A 23038-nucleotide genomic window follows, 5' to 3' on the forward strand; every position below is an offset into this window, starting at 1 on the left:
GCGGAGTTTGTATATTCTCCCCCCTACCTGCGTGGGTTTACTCCGGGTACTCCGGTTTCCTCCCTCAATCCAAAAATATACTGGTAGGCTAATTGGCTTCCAACAAATTAATACAGTATCTGCTTGTACATGTGGAAGGGAATTTAGATTGTAAGCTCCACTGGGGCAGGGACTGATGTGAACGTTCGACTATACTCTGTACAGCGCTGCAGAATAGAGATTGATACGAAATCCACATAAAACCAATCACTGCGCGTTGCTCTTCTTTCGTGCTAATCACAAGTGGGGCAGCCATTTTTTCTTACTCCACAGTCCCAAATGAACTGACGTAACAAATTCAAACCTACACAAAAGTGACTGGGAGACAGCAACCCATACAGACAGCATAGATAAGACTGGACTGTGACTGGAAATGATTGGTATTGAGGTGAATAATACTGTAGGGACAAAAACAGGTCCAAATTTCCGGATATAAACAGCAATGATCACAACTTTATTAGAACAGACAGAGAACATACATCATATGGCAGCAAGTTGTACATCTGTATCATGACGTGTGTGTCCTAGGCAGAACATTATTTAGAAATGTGCAGAGTGTATTGTTCTGTATATATGGGATTGTGCGGGAGAGGAGACATCATGGAACCTTTGTTCTCACAAGTAGGTTCACAACCGGAACATTCCTTATACTCCTTGCTGGATCGAGATCAAGTTCCTGAATGTAAGGAAGAAAAAACAAGAAGATCACAAATCCACAGTGGGCAGTTGTATATTGCAGATTGTGAACAATCGACGGAACCAACAGATTGTAAAGTAACAGTAAACATTGGGGGGCGGCACATGTAGCCACAGAATTGTCTTCTCAGCATCTGTGCTGCCCCCCAGAGGTGCGCTCAGCATGGAGGAGACCTTCTGAGCATATGAACACCATTGGCTACACCCTTCCTTCCCACTAGCCCCACAGCAACCACAACAGCAGTGACATCAATGGTTACACTACCAGCTCACGGCCGTCTTCCTTACATTAATGGCATTCTTTGGGATGAACGCAGTTTCCATTCCTGTGGCGGACATATCCATCAATGCACTGACACGCTCCAGGTCCTCTGCAAACAAAACGGCACCTCGGTTCTCGTTCACAGCGAGGTGGACAGTCCTTAGGGCAAGGCCTAAACACCTCATTAGCACCACAGTGACCTAAATTAAAACATGGGGGGGAAAAATGAGTAACCCCCGTGTCCTCTGGAGACGATTGCTTATATGTTATGCAGCAGCCTAGAGCGTAACATATTCAGTCATCTATAGTTACAAAAGGCTAACTACTCACCTCTATGAGGTGAAGAACTGCCAGTGACCACTAGGGGCCACTAAACGGACCAAATTACTCCTTTGTGTGCTAAAAGATGTCACCACAGAAAGTGAAAGCAACTTTTTCAGGGACACTGATCTGTTTCAAACTTGCTGGATTTAGGAGGTTATTCTTGTTGATTCGCAAGGCTGCGACGGTGTCCCTGCCCATCTCCCCCCCCCACATGCCTTCATGGGTGCGTGCAAAAGTGCGTCCAAAAGTTCGCTGTGGAATGCACAGTGGACTGAATGGATTTGAATAACCCCACAGAGAGAGGGAGCTGTGAAGACAGAGATTGGAGGTAGGAGCAGATAGGGACTGGGGTAGAGGTGGAGAGTTTGTGGGCCAAAAACTGTCACAGCTCAAAGTGAAAGTAAAAACTGTTGCAGCTCAAAGTGAAAGTACACTGCAGAAGGACTTTAACTAGTAATACAAGATTGTAAATGAAAAAAACTATTTTACAGACCTGGATTCCCTTCCACCAATGCCAAGCACAGAACTATAAGGTAAAAGAGTAAGAAGTTAACATTCAATAAATAGAATAATACAAACATAAACTAAATCTTTCAAACCTGCAGCAACTAAACACAGATATGGGGATCACATTTAAGCAGCCTATACCTGAATTGGCTGATGGTGGATCTGATCACCCAATCGGTTATCCGGGGCCGGACTGGGACCAGAAATCGGCCCTGGCATTTTGAGCACACAGGCCCACCTTTAGTAGGTGGGACCCTTGCACGGTGGAAAGGGGTTGTGGCCTCATGGAAGGGAGGCGTGGCATCACAAAAAGAAGGCATTACAAAATAGCTGAATTGCAAACCCCTGTCATTTAGCTGAGGACCAGGGCTTTCCAACGAACCCAGCCCTGTGTCTCTAGCCCCCCGGGAACCGGAGATATCGCCTGGCAAACCTGTAACGTTTTTTCCCCATAGGATAATATGGGACCCGTCAATTCCGACCCCCACCCGGTTCCGACGGTTGCCAGTTCCCGCCCTGGCATCACATAAGCTTATGGTTGATATCATTCAATTCCAAATCGCTGGGCCTTCAATATGATACCAAGCTGGTCCAAATCGGTCAATCGGTTCCAGAAATATTGTGTATAAACCGATTTTTTTATTTTTGAAATGTAATTTCATGGATGTTCATGATTTTGAGGGCAGATTACTCTGGAACCAAACGTTCCAGTTTCACTGGACCAAAATCATTCAAAGCCCACTCAAAAGTTCTTCAATATAATACTTGTCTCATGTAAATGGGTCAGTTGGTTCCGAAGATATAGCCGGTTAAATTAGATAACTGGTTAAAGGGGGGAGGGGTGGTTTTCTCTCCCCCTCACACCAGAAAATGCAGGGACTAGGCTGATGTAAAAGGGGCCAACCTGGGAATGCATTTTCTGGTGTGAAAGGGGTATTATTTCAAATAGCCGGGACCTGCAGTGCTCTGAATACAGCCAGGCTCTGCCACTGTCAGTGGCTATCACTTCTGCCTGGCGGCGGCTGTCCCCCATTTACCACGAGCATGTATTCCCCCTTGGCAATGAGCATGTAATCCCACATGGCAACGAGCATGGAACCTCTGGCAATGAGCATGGAACCCTTGGCAATGAGCATGTAGAGAAGCAGCACTTATGTAGCATAATTTTTAATAGGCATTATGGTGTTTGGCATAACACATAATGGACATAATGGCGTGTAACTTAACGTATAATGGACATTATGGTGTAAATGTTTAATGCGCGCCTTTGGTGGACAATGTCCCTGTTTATGAAGTGTATTGGGAATTTTGGCTTAATCTGTGTGGCATTATGTGAATTCTGGCTCAATCCATGTGGCATTATGTAAATTTTGGCTCAATCCGTGTGGCATTATGTGAATTTTGGCTCAATCCATGTGGCATTATGTGAATTTTGGCTCAATCCGTATGGCATTTTATGCATTTGGCTCAATCCGTGTGGCATTATGTGAATTTTGACACAATCCATTTGGCATTATGTGAATTTTGGCTCAATCCGTGTGTGTTATTATATAAATTGTGGCTCAATCCATGTGGCATTATGTGAATTTTGACACAATCCATGTGGCATTATTTGAATTTTGGCTCAATCCATGTGGCATTATGTCAATTTTGGCTCATTCCATTTGGCATCATGTGTAAGGTGCAAGTATAATGGGGTCTAGTATTTTGTTGCATAATGTGTAGAAGTTGTATATGGTGTTGACACGCCCCCTGTTGAGTGGCCACACACCCTTTTCTGGAACGCGCCTTTGGCGCGCGCACAACTACATCCTTCACTTTTGTCGCCATGGTGGGCCTGCGTACTTTAAATGCCAGGGCCTATTTTTAATTCCATTCCCACCCTCTCCTGCCGCTCTCTTAGCATGTACACTGGCACCACTAACACCGCCCCTCCCCCACCCAAACCCTTTTTTATCATGGTGCACCCCCTGTCATTTTATCCTGGATCCGCCCCTGGGTAACACCAAGAGAAAGCTTTGTCATTCAGTAATGACTCGAAATATACAAACCTATCAATGACTCAGGTCCATTATAAATCATCGCCAGCTTGTTGCAGTAAAAATAGTTAGGCCTGATTCATGTTTGTAAGATCTAAATCTCTCTGCACATTTACTGTTACATCTGCCCCACCGCAGTGCAGCGTAGGGGTGTTCAGTTGATTTTTTCCCTTTCCTTAAAGAGACGTGAATCAGGCCCAGTGTATGTATATAAATCTTAATTTATGCAAGAGGATTCAATGTTGCCATCTTACAAAGTGGGTGATTCAGGCTGGTGTGCAAAGCACATTTGAGGCCTGATTTTGGTTCACTTACAAAAGGAAACTCTCTCTCTAATGGACAAAACCATGCTGCACTGCAGGTGCGGCAGATGTAACGTGCAGAGATAGTTCGATTTTGGATACTGGCTGCTTTATTCTTACAACGCAATATAGATCTCACGTTGAAGTAATACCCCACTTAAATATAACTCTCTCTGCACATGTTACATCTGCCCCACCTGCAGTGCACATGGTTTTGTCCATTAACATACCAAATGTGCTTTGCAAACCAACCTGAATCACCCCAAAAATTCAATAAGAACATGTCAATGGTTCACACACTGCGGATAGTTACAATATACTATATATATACCACGGACTCACCTACGCCCACCAACAGAAGCAGAGTCTTCATTGTCTCCTCGTCGCTGGAAGTAAATTAGGCCGTGAGTGGTATTTGTTAATCAGAGAAATATACAGATAACAGGAGAATCGCAGAGACAATGGGGTATATTCATAGAACTGGAGATTGTGCCCATAGCAACCAATCAGATACAAGCTTTTGTCTTCTAGAATAGGCTAGATAAATAATATGTAGAGTCTGGTTGGTTGCTATGGGCAACATCTGCACTGCTAAAAACCTGCCCCTCAGTGACAGAGAGAGGAAATGGAGACAGAGGTAGTATGACAGACAGACAGAGAGAGACAGCAACAGAGGCAGCGTGAGAGAGAGAGCAGCAGAGAGAGACAGAGGTAGTATGACAGACAGAGAGAGACAGCAACAGAGGCAGCGTGAGAGAGAGCAGCAGAGAGAGACAGAGGTAGTATGACAGACAGAGAGAGACAGCAACAGAGGCAGCGTGAGAGAGAGCAGCAGAGAGAGACAGAGGTAGTATGACAGACAGAGAGAGACAGCAACAGAGGCAGCGTGAGAGAGAGCAGCAGAGAGAGACAGAGGTAGTATGACAGACAGAGAGAGACAGCAACAGAGGCAGCGTGAGAGAGAGCAGCAGAGAGAGACAGAGGTAGTATGACAGACAGAGAGAGACAGCAACAGAGGCAGCGTGAGAGAGAGCAGCAGAGAGAGACAGAGGTAGTATGACAGACAGAGAGAGACAGCAACAGAGGCAGCGTGAGAGAGAGCAGCAGAGAGAGACAGAGGTAGTATGACAGACAGAGAGAGACAGCAACAGAGGCAGCGTGAGAGAGAGCAGCAGAGAGAGACAGAGGTAGTATGACAGACAGAGAGAGACAGCAACAGAGGCAGCGTGAGAGAGAGCAGCAGAGAGAGACAGAGGTAGTATGACAGACAGAGAGAGACAGCAACAGAGGCAGCGTGAGAGAGAGCAGCAGAGAGAGACAGAGGTAGTATGACAGACAGAGAGAGACAGCAACAGAGGCAGCGTGAGAGAGAGCAGCAGAGAGAGACAGAGGTAGTATGACAGACAGAGAGAGACAGCAACAGAGGCAGCGTGAGAGAGAGCAGCAGAGAGAGACAGAGGTAGTATGACAGACAGAGAGAGACAGCAACAGAGGCAGCGTGAGAGAGAGCAGCAGAGAGAGACAGAGGTAGTATGACAGAGACAGCAACAGAGACAGCGTGAGAGAGAGCAGCAGAGAGAGACAGAGCAACAGAGACAGAGACAGAGCAACAGAGAGAGCGTGAGAGAGACAGAGCAACAGAGAGTGTGAGAGAGCAACAGAGACAGAATGAACACGTGACAGAGACAGAGCAAAAAGAGAGCACTACAGTGTTAAAGAGAAAGAGAGAGTGCAATAAAGAGAAAGACAAGAGAGCATGACAGAAATAAAGACAAAGCAACAGAGAGAGTGATAAAGAGGTAGAGAAAGGTTAGAGCAAAAGAGTGTCATAGGGCAGGATGTATTAATATACATCGCCGCCCTTCACCTAACAACCGCCGCGATGCTGCCGCATATGTACTAACATATGCGGCTAGCATCGGGTTGCGGTGACGGAGACCCCCGCGATACCTGTGATGTGGTCTGCGGGGGTCTCCGGCGGCCGCCAGTGTCTCCTTCTCCCCCCTGAAGGCGGATGTCCTCCCGGCTGTGACACCTGGGGGAGGAGGAGATCAAAGGAGGGGGGGGGGGGCATGCGGACGGACGGCGAAAGAAGCCCATAGGCTTCTATAGGGTATCGCCACCCAGAGGTTAAAGCGGCAATCATTTACACTGCAAAACCAGTTTGAGTGTAAAGCCGTGTACACACGGGGGCGATAGGGGCCGAAATCGCTGGAAATATGGTCGCTGGTGACCATATTGCCAGTGATGGGAGTGTGCCCCAGTGATAAATCGCCGGGTGCGTGCTCCCGTTTTCAGCCCCTTTCTAATCGCTGTTCGCAGGAGCTTGCTCCTGTGACCAGCTGATTACCTCTGCGGCACTGCCGGCAGAGGTTCCCTTTCATCAGCACTGCCGGCAGAGGTTCCCTTTCATCAGCGACCATCTCTGGTCGCTGATGAAAAGGAGAAATTGAGCAATATATCTCCCCCGTGTGTACAGGGCTTGAATGATTGCCGCTTTAAAAAAAAAAAAAAAACCTGGAAATTTCTTACCAAATCTCTCACTTTCTGAATCTCTCATCCTATTAAATTTCCCCCAGAGAGTGCACAACAGAGTAACAGTCAGGGTGAGATGTACTAAGCCATGAAAAGTGATAAAATGGAGAGTGATAAACCACCAACCAATCAGCTCCTGCCTGTTATTTTTTAAAACACAGCCTGTGACATGGCAGGTAGGAGCTGATTGGCTGGTGGTTTATCACTCTCCATTTTATCACTTTTCAAGCTTAGTGCATCTGCCCCCTGAGAGAGCTACAGAGTGTCGGAGATAACTACAGAAATAGGGCGACAGGGAGCGTGTCAGAGAGAGAGTGACAGAGAACATCGGTGAGAGTGCACACCAGAGTTAGAGACCGCGTCAGAGAGAGAGCAAGAGAGAAAGACAGTGACAGCGAGAGTAGGAGTTTGTATGTAATGTACCTCTAAGTCTTCAGCAGAATACGTCGGTCAGTGTCTGCGTTCTCCTTATCTCTGTTCGTGGCATTATATATACCAACGGAGGCGGCTGTTTTTCTTTGCTAATGTTTAATTGTAGTTCATAACGTGGGCGTTACTCTAATTATAAGTTATATTCAAAAGTCCTCTACACAGAGTCTCGCAATTGAAAAAACTAAATCACAAAATAAAATCACAATTGTAATTATTTACCCAAACTAATAATAAACATAATTGCATGTGTCATGTGTTCAGTGTCATATTCCGGTTCCCGGCGGTCATGTCACATCACCTCTGGGTCACGCAATATGAGCTTCACCCTTCTACATCACCAAAGCCCTTTCCCTGTGTGCTTTCTGGCTTAGGGATAACCATCGGTGGGGTATCCATTGATAGGTCATCTCGATGGTGTGAAACCACCGATGGTCATCCCAGGATTTCCAATTCAGTAGGCTATGGGCCAATAAGAGACCAGAGATGGGGCTATGTGGTAGGGTCCGGGGCGGAGCTAAGCACAGCTCCATATATATTCATTGCTGGTACATCATCGATGGTGAAAAACCTCCTGGTTTTCCCCCCATCGATGGCAAAAATTCAACATTGTTCATAGACCATCAATGTTTTTGAATTCTCTATGCCAGATGCCTATGGATGGCATGTGCAGTGTTTTCATCTGAGTGTGGCCTTCTATGTGGGCATTATTGTGCCTGTGTCAGGCCATACCGGCCCCCTGGCAAATACCAGTAAGGCTGGTTTGACCACACAGGGAGCCAGGCTGAGCTTCTAAGCACCGTGGCAGGTACACCCAGTGGCATATTTATAATGGTTGCAGTGACCAGTGCAAGCGCACCGGACCGCGCCTCGCCATCGCTGCTGGCCATCAGTGCTCCATTTCTAACCGACTCCGTCAGATCGCTAGAAATGAGGCTGAGATTGCCCATGTGTATGCCCCTTTAGATTTTGGGTGGGGTGTGTCCAATCTAAATTGCAGTGTAAAATAAAGCTGTGTAACATCTGCAGGTTACATGCAAAAGCAGCCAGTATTTACCCTGCACAGAGCAAATGTACGTGCTCCCCGTCACCAGGCGAATAGGTAGCAGCGTCAGATTTCCAGGTTATGCTAATCGGATTCTCCCCCCACCAAATTTATACCAGAGTTGCTAACCCGGGTTATAAGAAGTGGGTGAGGCCGAGGGGCTGACTGACTGGTGCCACCACCTGCGTATTCTGCAACTTTATGCAAAAGCTGCTACAAAGTCCCTCTCTGATGTACCTGTGCATATATATATATGGTCATGGGCTGAAACATCCACCATCAGCGTCTGTAGATGTAGAAATACCATTTGATCATGCCACCTAAACTGGCACTAGCCCCATGGCAGGTAGCTTCTGTACCCAGTTATGGCCTCCGGGAATGGCTGAGCGCCTCTGCATGTATCTTTTAGTGACACGCCCATATCTTACCAGTAACACAGACCATTGACATACATGCTACCCTGTTTCCCTGATAATAAGACCTACCCAGAGGCGCTGGAACGTTTTTAGGTTGGGGGGGGGCAAGATATAATCTCATTTTGGCGCCCCCTAAATTGCTATATGTTACCCCCGGGCACTATACACACTGGCAGCGGCATATATGCATGGGCATTATACACAGGGCAGCGGCATATATGCGTGGGCATTATACACAAGGCAGCGGCATTTACGCATGGGCATTATACACAGGGCAGCGGCATATACACGTGGGCATTATACACCGGGCAGCGGCATATACATGTGGCCAGAGACACCAGGACTGACATTAATCCAGGGGTTGTCATTTACTCGTAAAAAGTGGAAAAAGTGGCAGTGTCACCCCCAAACAGATTTATGTGATTATGTCTGATTATGATAATCAGACATAATTACATAAACCTGTTTGGGTGTGAATCCAGGGGTAAATGACAACCCCTGGATGTGTCAGTCACTGTGGAAGGGAGGGTGAGAGAAGCAGCATTGGCGGGCGCACATCTTCCCTGCCACCCGCCCGGCTATATTACTGATTAATCAGCTGCCCACCCGCCCGCCAGGCTATATAACTGATTTATTATCAGCCGCCCGCCCGCCCCTATATTACTTATGTATTATCCAGTGGTGTAGCTAGGTGCCACGGTGCCCGGAGCAAGGGCATGTTTCGCGCCCCCCCCCCCCAATTTGTAGTAGGTGAGGCTCCTGCTCCGTGAAAAGTGGGCACGGCCCAACATTATACCACACACCGTAATGCCCATTGCACATTTTAGCAAACTTTGTAATACCAATTACACATAAAGCCACATGCCATAATGACAATTACACATAAGGCCACACATGATGCCAATTGCATACTATAGAACACACCGTAATGCCCGTCGCATACTAACACACCGCAATGCCCGTCGCATACTAACACACCGCAATGCCCATCGCACACTATTTAACAAATCGTAATGTCCATTACACATTTAGCACATAAGTGCCACTTACCTACATGCTCGGTGCCAGGGGCTTCATGCTCGATGCCATGGGCTTCATGCTCGATGCCAAGGGGGACTGAAATTGCTCGTTGCCAAGGGGGACTGAAATTTGCTCGCAGGGCGGGAAGGTGTGAGTAAATGATAGTGCAGAGCAGGGAGGGTGGGAGTGATAGTGCACAGCAGGGTGGGTGGGTGAGTGAGGATAGAGTGCACAGCAGGGTGGGTGGGTGAGGATAGTGCACAGCAGGGTGGGTGAGGATAGTGATAGTGCACAGCAGGGTGAGTGAGGATAGTACACAGCAGGGTAGGTGGGTGAGGATAGTGCACAGGTGGGTGAGGATAGTGCACAGCAGGGTGGGTGGGTGAGGATAGTGCATGGGTGGGTGGGTGTTGGAGGATAGTGCACAGCAGGGTGGGTGGGCGAGTGCAGAGATTAGTGCACCCCACCCCACCCACAGTCGGCAAAGCAGCAGCGGTGCTTTCCGCGCACCCCCTCCCCCCTGTCGCCGGGGTTGCCCGCTCCCGGCTCCCTGCTGTGCACAGTGCTGCTATTCAAAAGTCACTCACATCTCCCGCTGGACCGCGCTAGCCAATAGGCGCTTGCGGTCCAGCAGGCAATCAACTGGTGGCTACTGGACCGCGAGCGCCTATTGGCTAGCGCGGTCCAGCGGGAGATGTGAGTGACTTTTAAATATACCACGTCTCCTGGGGGCAGCGGGCAGCGGGCAGCCGGCGGGGGAGCCGCACTGACTTGGGCACCTGAGCGGGCGTGATGGCTACGCCTCTGGTATTATCATCCGCCCGCCCTCCTATATTACATACCAGGCGCCGTGGATGGCTGCTGCTGCTGCCGCCGGGGAGATGTGTAGAAGACGCGCCCGCCAATCACAGTGTATGTGGAGGGGATGCGCCGGCAGTGATTGGCTGGCGCGTCTTATGCACATCTCCCCGGCGGCAGCAGCAGCAGCCATCCCCGGCGCCTGGTATGAAATATAGGCGGCCGGGCGGATAATACTTCTTTAATATAGGCGGCTTTAATATAGGCGGGCGGGCGGGCCGGACATACTGGCGCCTCAGTAATTTTGGGGGGGGCAAGCTGCCCCCTCGCCCCCCCCGTTCCGGCGCCACTGGACCTACCCCAATAATAAGCCCTACCCTTATTTCTGGACAACGGTCCAAAATAAGCCCTACCCCGAAAATAAGCCCTAGCTTAATCCCCATTTTGCCCAGTCCCTGTGCTAAACTCCCAGCTCCGCTAAACCCCCCCCACCCACCCGCATGAAATGGATGCTGCTGCTACAGTAGCAGCCCTGGTACCGCTGAAGCCTCTGCTGGCATCAGCGGTCCCAAGGATGCATTGTGCATGTGACGTCACTGCGCACCTCAAGGACTGAGTGGCGTCTGTTCACAGACGGGAGCGGAATGACTGAGCGGCTGCGGAGGAAAGGCTGAAAAATGCAGAAGGAAAGGAAAGCGGCAGTTGTGCTTAAAGTATAAGGAGATTGAGGGGCATGATGTAGCTAAAAGAAGGACTGAGGAGCTAAAATAAGCCCTACCCCAAAAATAAGCCCTCTGGTGTTTTTGGACTGAAAAAAAAAAATAAGACAGTGTCTTATTATCGGGGAAACACGGTACTGCCCAGGAATACCTACTACACAATACTGAAACCGTGCGCAGTGTGCACCTCAGCCAGTGGCTTAGCTATTGTGGCCGCAGCTCTGGAATGGGATCATTGGACACATTAGGTCTCCAAGCATTAGGTCAACAGTACTGAAAGTCGACATATCATTGCCTCGTCTGATGGGCTGGAGACGAGATCAGCACCCCCTGCTTGTTACCATGCAGGGCCACCCAGGTGACCTTCCACCCAGAGAGAGAGAGGACGGCTGATGCTGGAGATCTGTACCACCCCCCTCCCCCCACGTTGGTGACATAGGGCTAACCAGGAACCCCCTGTCACCGACCTCACCATCAGTAGAAAACAAAGGCAGCTCCAGAACAGAAGAGAGCTGTGGGTGCCTGTACTTGCGCCTGTCTCCCTTACTGACACCCTGCAGCGCGCCCCAGGTAAATTGGTGCATAAAGCAGCAAGTGTTGATAGATAGATATCCATCTATCATACACGAACCCTATGACCCCTGTATGTGTTTGTGAATCTTTGTACCCCCACTCTAAGCATGTCACCCTGTACTCTATATATATATATATATATCAATCACTCAGTAGCGCTGGCTGTTTACACCAGGGGATCAGATTCCACACTTAATTAGTATATACAATTTGAGTGGGGCTGCTGCCACCTACACAGAGAGATTGTGTATCTCTGAACAAAAACCTAAAAAAAAGGGTGTAAGTGGAGATGATATATCCCCACCAGGTGGCGCTGCTCCACTCAATAAGAGTAACAATAAGACACAATTAATCTTTTCTTTTAATAAAAGACCATATCATACATCAATAAACAATGCGCATTTTACATATGAATAATTACACTCAAAAAGGACATACAACATATAAGGCGTGGGCTGGCTCCAGGTACTGGTTCCACGCTTTTTGGATTACAAATACCCCACTGTGGAGCTGGACATATCTTGGGGTGGAACCAGTACCTGGAGCTGACCTCCCATAGCAGGGAGTAAACACCACACTGCAATACAACAGCAGCTAATGCTCAGATATAGGACCTGGTCACCTGCTTACATATCCATGTGGGACTGGTAACTATTTGCTCATTGAAAAAGGTTGATATTGCCTCATGATAATATATATGCAGGCTTAAGCCTCATAGCCAGCCCATTCCTTATATGTTGTATGTCCTTTTTGAGTGTAATTATTCATATGTAAAACGTGCATTGTTTATTGATGGATGATATGGTCTTTTATTAAAAGAAAAGATTAATTGTATCTTTCTAACAGTGTCTTATTGTTACGCTTATTGAGTGGAGCAGCGCCACCTGGTGGGGATATATCATCTCCACTTACACCCTTTTTTTTGCTCTGTGTAGAAGGGTGCCCTTTAATTGAGTCTGTCCGTCCGCCCCCCCTTCCCCTCCTATCTTAGGACTGTTATTCTATACTCACTTTATAAAATAAGCACGCACACACACATACACACACACACACGCACACACACACACAACAGAGTAGTACCCTCTACTACTAAGCTAAGGAGCGTTTACAACCATTTATGTGGTCACCAACAAAAACCTGCGCACTCGAACACAGAACCTTTCTAGAGCCTTTTATTCAATACAATGTCCAAATGTACTACGATAATGTGAGGAGACGGGAAAGGCGGGGATGCTGTAAGTTACGGCAGCCGGTTACTTGTAGAATTCGTGTTCTTGTTCATCCTTCTTGATGACGGTTTTGTACGCTTTCTCAAAGTCCTTGGCCAACACTATGTACCGATTCTCCCGCACCGCCAGCATGCCGGCCTGAGAAAGAAATGTGCCAAGGGAAACGTCAGATACCGATACAAGAGGATTCATCACTCACATCCTTAATATAGGGATGTTCCCAAGGTTGACAGTATACAGAAACGGTATATCCTTTTTTTTTTTTTAGTATGGGATTTAACCACCAGAAAAGTTCCTCTTGTGACCATTGTAGCACCACCCCTGCACCTTACAAAACCCATGTAGTTCCTCTTTCCTGCCGGGGGTATCACTCTCTGTTGTGCTGCCTCTAGCACAGTCTGGTCTGTATTTCAATGCTGATGTTGAGACCAGAGTGTGCAGAAAGCGCCAAAGCAAAGAGAGCCACACCAGGCTGGAAAGAGGAACTACATGTACAGGGCACTAGACTGAGCACTAATCCTCGGATCACTCTTTATTGCTTTGTTTCCTTCCTCTTAATGAGCGGATGTGATGTATAAATGTGGACAGGGCAGCAGGGTGAGCGGACAGGACAGCAGCAGGGTGAGCGGACAGGACAGCAGCAGGGTGAGCGGACAGGACAGCAGCAGGGTGAGCGGACAGGACAGCAGCAGGGTGAGCGGACAGGACAGCAGCAGGGTGAGCGGACAGGACAGCAGCAGGGTGAGCGGACAGGACAGCAGCAGGGTGAGCGGACAGGACAGCAGCAGGGTGAGCGGACAGGACAGCAGCAGGGTGAGCGGACAGGACAGCAGCAGGGTGAGCGGACAGGACAGCAGCAGGGTGAGCGGACAGGACAGCAGCAGGGTGAGCGGACAGGACAGCAGCAGGGTGAGCGGACAGGACAGCAGCAGGGTGAGCGGACAGGACAGCAGCAGGGTGAGCGGACAGGACAGCAGCAGGGTGAGCGGACAGGACAGCAGCAGGGTGAGCGGACAGGACAGCAGCAGGGTGAGCGGACAGGACAGCAGCAGGGTGAGCGGACAGGACAGCAGCAGGGTGAGCGGACAGGACAGCAGCAGGGTTAGCGGACAGGACAGCAGCAGGGTTAGCGGACAGGACAGCAGCAGGGTGAGCGGACAGGGCAGCAGGGTGAGCGGACAGGGCAGCAGCAGGGTGAGCGGACAGGACAGCAGCAGGGTTAGCGGACAGGACAGCAGCAGGGTTAGCGGACAGGACAGCAGCAGGGTTAGCGGACAGGACAGCAGCAGGGTTAGCGGACAGGACAGCAGCAGGGTTAGCGGACAGGACAGCAGCAGGGTTAGCGGACAGGACAGCAGCAGGGTTAGCGGACAGGACAGCAGCAGGGTTAGCGGACAGGACAGCAGGGTGAGCGGACAGGGCAGCAGGGTGAGCGGACAGGGCAGCAGCAGGGTGAGCGGACAGGACAGCAGCAGGGTTAGCGGACAGGACAGCAGCAGGGTTAGCGGACAGGACAGCAGCAGGGTTAGCGGACAGGACAGCAGCAGGGTTAGCGGACAGGACAGCAGCAGGGTTAGCGGACAGGACAGCAGCAGGGTTAGCGGACAGGACAGCAGCAGGGTTAGCGGACAGGACAGCAGCAGGGTTAGCGGACAGGACAGCAGGGACTCTGAAGCCTTACCTCTTGGCAGATGGAGTTAATATCTGCTCCAGAGATCTTATCAGGACGTGCGACATCTGCGTTCAAGTGGTCAAGGGTCCAAACATTCACCAGTTCTGAAGCCGAACCCTCCGTGTAACCACAGCAGCCATTACACAGCCCCAACCTCGCCACCAGGGCATCCAGGCACAATAGTGACCAGAGCTATTCAACAATAAGAAGGTGTGTACACCCGGTTGACATGCCGTGCGATTCGAGTCCCGATTAAAGTGAAGGTTGACCCGGACATTCTGCGGTGATGCAGTACGTTTAGTTGTAGCCTAACACTAAAATCATGTTAAAAAATAAATTGACTAAGTTGTAATATTAAATATACGGGTCACACATTAACCCTCTCAGTGCCAGCATCGCTGTGAAAACATCTGCTAAAAATGCCGGCGCCGCTCCCAGCGACTGTGCTTCTTTTGGGTGCAATATTTAACTAAATTTCCATGAATTGACTCGTCTGTATCTGTATTTATTTATACTAAAAGAACAGTCGCTGTGAGTGCCGCCGGCATTTTTAGCTGATATGTTGAGGATTGATTGACACTCCGAGGGTTAACCACCCCTGTGGATTTGGGGATGCCATGTGGTGAGCCCGGTCCCTAAGAGATTTGCAATGTAAGAAAGGATACAGTCTTCTAGGTCCACCTCCTCAGACAGGTTCATCTTGCTGCTGATGGTGGACAGGATGAGACGTTTCTGCCTGCGGTCCGGCAGGGGGAATTCTATTTTACGGTCCAGGCGGCCGGGGCGCAGGAGAGCTGGATCCAGGGTGTCCGCTCTGTTTGTGGCCATGATGACCTAGAAGAACACGAAGAATAAAACAAATGGAAGTGGGACTTATTACCCCCTTATCCTGCTGTGTCCTAGCACACAAGTCTGACTGCTGCAGATGACACGTAACCCTTAATGTTCTCCTCCTGACTACTTATCACAGGTTCTCAAAGTCGGCCCTCAGGACCCCACACAGTGCATGTTTTGTAGGTCTCCCCACAGAATGGCAATATTTCATGAAAAAGTCAATGAGTCAATGGGTATGGATCATTAGGTTACCAGCATTATGGTCGACATGAGTTTAGGTCGACATGGGTAAGGTCGACATTGAAAAAGTCAAAACATTTTTTTTGGTACTTGTTTCCTAGCACGGCCACAATCTTATGGATCGTGTACCTTTAAGTTAAGGTACACGATCCACACGATGGACCCGATTTCCTTTGAAATCAGGTCCATTTTGCCGGCTAAGGCACAATATCGGGGGCATCGCGTCGGTCGGGACCATTAACATTGGTCCCGACGCGACCGACGCGATGCCCCCGATTTTTCCATAGGCTTCAATGTTAAAAAATATTTTAACATTGAAATCGTGTCGGGAAAGGTAAAATATCGGGGGCATCGCGTCGGTCGGGACCATTAACATTGGTCCCGACGCGATGCCCCCGATTTTTCCATAGGCTTCAATGTTAAAAAATATTTTAACATTGAAATCGTGTCGGGAAAGGTAAAATATCGGGGGCATCGCGTCGGTCGGGACCATTAACATTGGTCCCGACGCGATGCCCCCGATTTTTCCATAGGCTTCAATGTTAAAATATTTTTTAACATTGAAATCGTGAGAAAATGTGAAAAATGTGAAATGGGCCAATATGACCCATTTCACATTATAGATGTCCCCGTCGTCACCCCACGATAGACGCCAACCCGAAGCGTGGCGAGCGCAGCGGTGCGCGTCCTCCGACCTTTTCATTCCCCTACTATCCACGTCGGCGTGGAGTTGAGAATAGAATAGTGTGGCGAGCGCAGCGAGCCACCGAGCCCGAAGCGTGGCGAGCGCAGCGAGCCCCGCGAGGGGACGCGTATAACTTCACAGGTATACGCGTCCCCTCGCCACGCTTCGGGCTCGGTGGCTCGCTGCGCTCGCCACACTATTCTATTCTCAACTCCACGCTGACGTGGATAGTAGGGGAATGAAAAGGTCGGAGGACGCGCACCGCCGCCCCTCGCGGGCTCGCTGCGCTCGCCACGCTTCGGGTTGGCGTCTATCGTGGGGTGGGGTTTACGCCGTTAAATTTGGGGGGGTTGGGAATATTTTACATTGAATCCAATGTAAAATCGGGTCCCAGGGACCCGATTTACATTTCATTCAATCAAAAAATCGGGTCGAAAATCGGTCGGTCGCGTCGATCGCATCGCATGCGATGCAATCGACCCGATTTTTCCGACACGGCCACCCCGATGTAAATCGGTGTGGCCGTGCTAGGAAACAAGTACCTTTTTTTTTACCGGAATTTCAACACAGTCGACAAACGCTATAACAAAGCAACGCGTGCACTCGCCATGCTTCTGGGCACGGTGCCTTGCTACCCGCAGCACACTATTTATTCTCCCGCCACGCCCTAGTGGATGGCAGGGCATGAAATACCGACTGTCAGCACATTTTTGCTCAAAAAAAACCATGTCGACCTTAAGTCATGTTGACTTTCCTGCATGTTGACCATCATGCTGGTGACCCAATGACCATATCCCGAGTCAACAATGGTATAGCTGGGAGCTCACCTGAACATGAGGGAAAGCAGACACTGGGGGAAATTTACTAAGATGTGTATTCTACTTCACATGTGATGTCGCTATGGGAAACCAATCAGATCCTGTCTACTATCTTCTAGAGCAGGGCTGGGCAACACCGGCCCTTCAGATGCGAATGAACTACACATCCAAGGATGCTTTGCATTAGTTTTGCTATGTGGCCATGTTGAAACTGATGCAAGGCATGCTGGGATGTGTAGTTCAACATCTGGAGGGCTGGTGTTGCCCAGCCCTGTTCTAGAGGGTGCTAAATAAACAAGTCGATTCTGATTGGTTGAACATAGCGACATCACATGTGAAGTAGAATACACATCTTAGTAAGTTTCCCACACTATGTTCCTCTAAAGCTAGGCGTTGCTGCATCTCATGTGTATACAGTAAGCTAGGTTTGCTCTGACATGGTCTCAGTGGCGCCTGCAGCAGCTGATGGAAGCCAATCCTCCAAGCACTGGTAACCACAGCCTTCCCCCCAGGATTACTGCTATGCAGAATATAGCCTGTTTCCAGCCCACGCTGACGGGTGGGATGAGGGATCAGGAATATACCTATATCTGGGTTCTCTCACCTTCACATTGACATTCTGATCAAACCCATCCATCTGGTTTAGGAGTTCCAGCAGAATCCTCTGCACCTCGCGGTCAGCTGTATAAACACATAAACCACAGATCAGTCCAAAGAATAACTGCGCAAGTATCGAAACTTATAGGACACGTTATACAGGGAGTATAATGTAGGAACCAAAATCCCATTACTAAGGAGGTGGTGCTGGCAAAAACATCTCCTGAAACCAGATGACAATCGCTGAGAATAAGCAACCGATACATTTCAGAGAGGAATCTATAGTCTTCACTGAGAAAACAGAGGCTTCCTTTTACGAACGATTCTAAATGGCAGATCTTAATCTGTAGCGAAATCGGTCAACCATGGGTTAGTAAAACAACCCCTAAATATATTCTGTATTTCTTGCGATAATGAGTGAACATAACCGGCGGTCACACATACAGAGAAGACAAAATACATTATCACACAGTTTTAAAACTATAGTACCATAGGGAACAAAAAAAAATAAAAAAAAATAATGGTTTTCTATTGGGGGAATTGATGAGTTTGCAATCAATTAAAGATCATTACAGCCAGACTAGATTAGAGCAGTTTATCCCCAATTTCCTAAATTACAACTCTTGGGGTCATTATGCCAAGTGTTGCTCTACACCTACAGTGGCCAAACCTGTCCTCAAGATCTACCAACGGTGCATGTTTTCCAGGCAACCTGTGGATCTATAGTAGGAATGAATGCAGCAGGTTTTAAAATGTGACAGTTAGTAATGACTACAGCTGTGCACCAGCTAGGTAACTTGGAAAACGTGGACCGTTGGTAGATCTCGAGGACCGGTTTGGTCTACACTGTACATTGATTTACTTTTACAATGACTGTTTCTATGTGATGGTGTGAGATAAAGGTTAAGTACACAAGGGCGGCTTACTACATGTGTTGTGGTCAAGTTATTGTGTAATTAAACAAACGGCACTTAGAATTAGCGTGAATATTAGAACACATTGCACTCACCTCCCGTCTGTGCGTCAAATCTCTTTGTGGCAATGGCATCAATTTCATCGATAAATATGATGGCGGGAGCATTCTCTTTGGCGAGTCGGAAAACATCTCTTACCATGCGAGGACCCTCACCCAGATACTTCTGGACAAACTCCGAACCCACCACACGAATGAAAGCAGCTGTGAATAGGGAAGAATGAGGCATGGTTGGTGAGGGGCATGGTCATAACCCCAAGACTCATCATAACTGGTCACATAGGTCAGCAACAGAGATAAACAGCAGAACCTCGAAGGTCCCCAAAACCCAGGCTCCAGTCATTTTTTTGTTCGTACATTACAGTTTACTCCGTGGACAGACTCTGCTTCCCCTACATAAGATTATGTTCCTTTAATAACTATTGTAATTGATCAGAACTGTACAGCCCAATGGACAATGCTGGCCTTATATAAATAACAGTAAATAAACCATTCCTAATAAAATTTCAGTGGTTCCAACTGAAATTATATTGCCCTGTCTTTCCATCCACATGATTTTAGTGGAACAATTGAGTCCCCGTCTCTCAGATTTAACCACCAAGCATCCCCTCTCTCGCTACTTCCTTACATAGTAACATACAAAAGAGTCCCCATCTAATAGTGATTGTCACAGTGTTTATATGATAACACAATCAGGGGTAAATATAACAGCTTGAGTTATACAGCCGTCGGCGAGATCATGGTGAGATTGCCCAAGGTTTTAAAGGGTCAATCATTTAAAAGGCAAAACCAACCTGGCTAGATGCTTTCCCTTTACAAACATCAGACTCATTGGAAAACTAGCATTTATCACCTCGGTGTATGAATGTCCCAATACAATGGGGTCTGGCATTCTAAAGCTGCAGAGCAGAACTAGAAAGCACTTCTATCCCAATTGTCTTCCCCACCCTTCAGCATATATAAGCTCTCAGGAGCAGGGCTCTCTGCCCTTGTGTGCTTTGCCTCTATTCTACAATTTTCGAAACTATACTTCCTATGACGGCACCTGAACCTTGATTTCTGCACCCCCCACATATGGCTATTTAAGTGCCCGGGCCTCTGATGCAGCTATGTTTATATACCATGCCATTACCCTACATTGTCTTGTATTGTATATCATTTTCTGGTCTCGCTTATTTGTTTACGTTCTCTACTAGGCGCCGCAGAACCCTTTTGGCACCATGTAAATAAAAGCAAATAAAAACAACAAGAAGTCTCACACCTGTTGTGTGATGGGCGACAGCTTTGGCCAGCATGGTCTTGCCGCAACCAGGAGGGCCGTACATCAGCACTCCTCGGGGAGGATCAATACCGATCTAGATAAGTGGAGAAGATATAAGCGTTCTAGTTCTCTGCTTCCATTTAGCACATACATGGCGCATATGCTGCATCAGTGTAAGTGCCGAGTCTCACACACCTGCTTATAGAGCTCAAAGTGCGTCAGCGGCAGCTCCACGGCCTCTCTGACCTCCTGCTTTTGGATGTCCATGCCTCCAATGTCCGAATATAACACGTCCGGTTTCTGGTCTGAAAGGACAAGACTGTGAATGAGATACTGATCTGGGTGAGTCACATTGGGGAGTGGGATTCTCTCATGTTTAATGGCTGCAGCCTGAAATCTGTGGGAGACTTGAATGTAAAAACCTGAAAGCTGGAGGAATCAGATTGCAAAAACTTAGTTGGCATTTTAAATCCAGCCCTATCACAATGCAAAAGCAACCTCGGTTACATTTTGTACACAGTGGTACAGTGATGAACAGTTCCCAATGTGCAGGGAGGGAGGACAATTACTGCCAGGAGACGAGCGACGGATCATTACCTGATGTGAGCATCATGATACTACTGTCGGCCTCTGGGGGGAGCACATCTACCAGTGCATTGCTGTGTTTGTGGAGAGCAACTGAGGCGTTTGGCTTCAGCAGTTCCCGGTCAATAGTGCTCAGTATCCGCACATAGTAATTCGATCCTAAAGAAATGGTTTAAACAGACAAATGTTAATACAGAAAACAATGTCAACTGCCTTTGAATCTAAGGGTTAATTTACAATAGTTTCTACCAATAAAAAAAACTAGGTGTTGTCTGTAGAAACTAATCAGTTTCTATAATTTTATAGGATGCAATAGAGAAATGATGGCCGTCACCGTAGTTGCTCTAGGCAACAACACTTAATATAGTATATATTATAGTTATAGTATAGTTATAGTAGCCACATAACCCCGTAAGCAGTCAGACTGCAAACAGCCTATCTCTGGGGCATTTCCTACCAGTTGTGGAGCCGACAATCGCAGTATTCTGGTCCACTGCCTCCAGGAACTGCCCGATGACCAGCGGGATACTCTGAATGCGCTTCACCTCCTCCTGGGCATGCAAAAACTCCTTTTTCAGGTTCTTCTGCTCATCCTTAATATATTCCTCCTGAACCTCTAGGAACTCCAACTCCTGCTGTAGTTTCTGTGACACAGAAAGAATCATCAGAAAGAGACACACGGCGGCTGTCTGATATCAATGAGACAGGCAGAGGTGGTAGCGGAGACAGATACAATGCATCGGTCAGAACTATTGCATCAGGTGCCTTCAGGAGCAGCAGAACGTCTGGAAAACCGTATGAGGGGTCTAAAGAGAGGGCTCACCTTATACCGGCTGTATAAATCCTCAAGATCTTCAGGCTCTGGACCAAGGAAAGAGAGCGCCGTAACTGGACGTGAAGCCACAAGGGAGGGGGCTTCATCCTGGGATGGACAAAACATTAATACATTTGAAAACTGCACCAATAATATAATAATCTGCACATTCTATGGCATTGTATTACAAAAATATGACGCTCGCCTATTGCTGGGAGAGCAGTGAATGGCTACCATTGGAAGTAGGGCTGGCCATCGAATAGTAAGTGATGCAGACACTGCTTCTAGGTAGTGGTGACTGATCATTGATGGCCTATAGCAGGCCTGGCCAACCTATGGCTCTGCAGCTGATGATAAACTACAAGTCCCAGCATGCCCTGCCATAGTTTTGCTATTATACCATGCTAAACTGTGGCAGTGCATGCTGGGAAGTGTAGTCCTTCAGCTAGAAATTAGCAAGACTGGGTCTATGGGTTTGATCCTGTCCGGCACATATATGGTCTGTGCAAAACATAGTTTCACCATCTGCGTCAGCCATCGCTAATATAACAACAGAGAGTGGCCATCGATGGTGAAACCATTACACTGCAGGTCCCTGACCATCGATGGTAGCTTGATGATTGAGGTCATCCCTACTTCTTGACTTCTGCAGGTGAAGGGGCTAAGATACACATCGGACACCCATTGGATACCAATGGGAAATCCATTTCGTTGGTGCTGAGAGCCCTGATGGCTGTCACCATTGCCCATCCTCATTAGGACGGTGAGTGGGGCCCCAGCAGCATACACAGCTGCACTGATACATGAGGGCCGGGGGGCTGCCAGGCGGGTACCCCATGATAGCTGCGGGGCATGTGCTTCCCCTGTGCCGCAGATCCGTGTTATCCCCAATCCCCCCTGAGCCGGCGGTCAGCTGCTCACAGCGGGGACCCCGGAGCTACATCCCGGGGGGGCGGCAAGTACCTGTGCGCCGGTCTTCTCTGTCACCACTCCGATCTCCTCCATTATCCGCCGATTCTCTGTGTCACTGCGGCGCTCACTGACACGCGTCACTTCCGGCGCCGGCCTGACGTCACTAGGAGGGCGGGGACACCGGCTACAGTCAGGGAGACAGTGGGTAAGCTACTGTCTGTCTTCTGCTTAGTGCTTACACTCAGTACTAGCACTCATCTCTCTTACCAAGTGGTGATCATAGGCACCCATAATGCAGGGGTTCCCACATGCCTAGCACCCTGGGATGCCTCAGTATGGGATATGGTCATTAGGGCAACACCTATTGTGTCGACATGCATTAGGTCAACACATGAAATAGGTCAAAATGGTTGGAAGGTTGACACATGAGATCGACAATGGCAAAATCGACAGACAAAAGGTCGATATGAGTTTTTCACTTTTTGTTTAAGCCGACATGTGACGACAAGCGGTAGTTCATGCATACCTCCCAACTTTGTAGCTGCAGAAATAGGGACACTCGTGCGGCGAAGCCACGCGAGCGTCCAAAAAGGGGGTGCGGCTTATGTAAATGAGTGGTGTGGCTTATGCAAATGAGCCGCGTCCCCGTTTTCAGCCGGGAATAGACGCTGTGCGCATGCGCACAGCGTCTATTCTGTTAAATTGGGGGGGGGG

General features: G+C 48.5%; 1 protein-coding gene and 1 long non-coding RNA gene across 3 annotated transcripts; both read right to left on the reverse strand.

Annotated features, from left to right (window-relative positions):
- Positions 1-472: 472 nt before the first annotated feature.
- Positions 473-7197, reverse strand: LOC146041685 (uncharacterized). Of its 2 annotated transcripts, XR_014463544.1 has the most exons (5): positions 7128-7197; positions 4512-4555; positions 1815-1847; positions 1024-1197; positions 473-715 (listed from the first exon to the last, which is right to left on the reverse strand). It is a non-coding gene; the product is annotated as an uncharacterized LOC146041685 (long non-coding RNA). The 2 variants fall into 2 exon arrangements; XR_014463543.1 differs by lacking the exon at positions 7128-7197 and having other exon boundaries at positions 4512-4674.
- A 5662-nt stretch (positions 7198-12859) lies between these two features.
- Positions 12860-22531, reverse strand: PSMC4 (proteasome 26S subunit, ATPase 4). The gene is made up of 11 exons (XM_083162056.1): positions 22376-22531; positions 21422-21520; positions 21056-21242; positions 20611-20757; positions 20209-20318; positions 20014-20107; positions 18789-18956; positions 17787-17863; positions 15271-15439; positions 14615-14670; positions 12860-13071 (listed from the first exon to the last, which is right to left on the reverse strand). The coding sequence occupies exons 1-11, from the start codon at positions 22415-22417 to the stop codon at positions 12958-12960; spliced, it is 1263 nt and encodes a 420-aa protein (XP_083018182.1). The 5' UTR covers positions 22418-22531; the 3' UTR covers positions 12860-12957.
- Between the last annotated feature and the right edge of the window lie 507 nt (positions 22532-23038).

Source organism: Crinia signifera, chromosome 19 (assembly GCF_055691185.1).
Source record: "Crinia signifera chromosome 19, ASM5569118v1, whole genome shotgun sequence".
NCBI classification, from domain to species: domain Eukaryota; kingdom Metazoa; phylum Chordata; class Amphibia; order Anura; family Myobatrachidae; genus Crinia; species Crinia signifera.

What these genes read in the sequence shown, in the direction of transcription:
- PSMC4 (XM_083162056.1), bottom strand. Translation starts at nt 22,417, where the DNA reads ATGGAGGAGATCGGAGTGGTGACAGAGAAGACCGGCGCACAG. An exon ending in ATTTGACGCACAGACGGGAG is followed by an intron (nt 17,864 to 18,788) that starts GTGAGTGCAATG and finishes GTGTTTATACAG; the next exon opens with CTGACCGCGAGGTGCAGAGG. An exon ending in GGAGGTGGACCTAGAAGACT is followed by an intron (nt 14,671 to 15,270) that starts GTATCCTTTCTT and finishes ACTTGAACGCAG; the next exon opens with ATGTCGCACGTCCTGATAAG.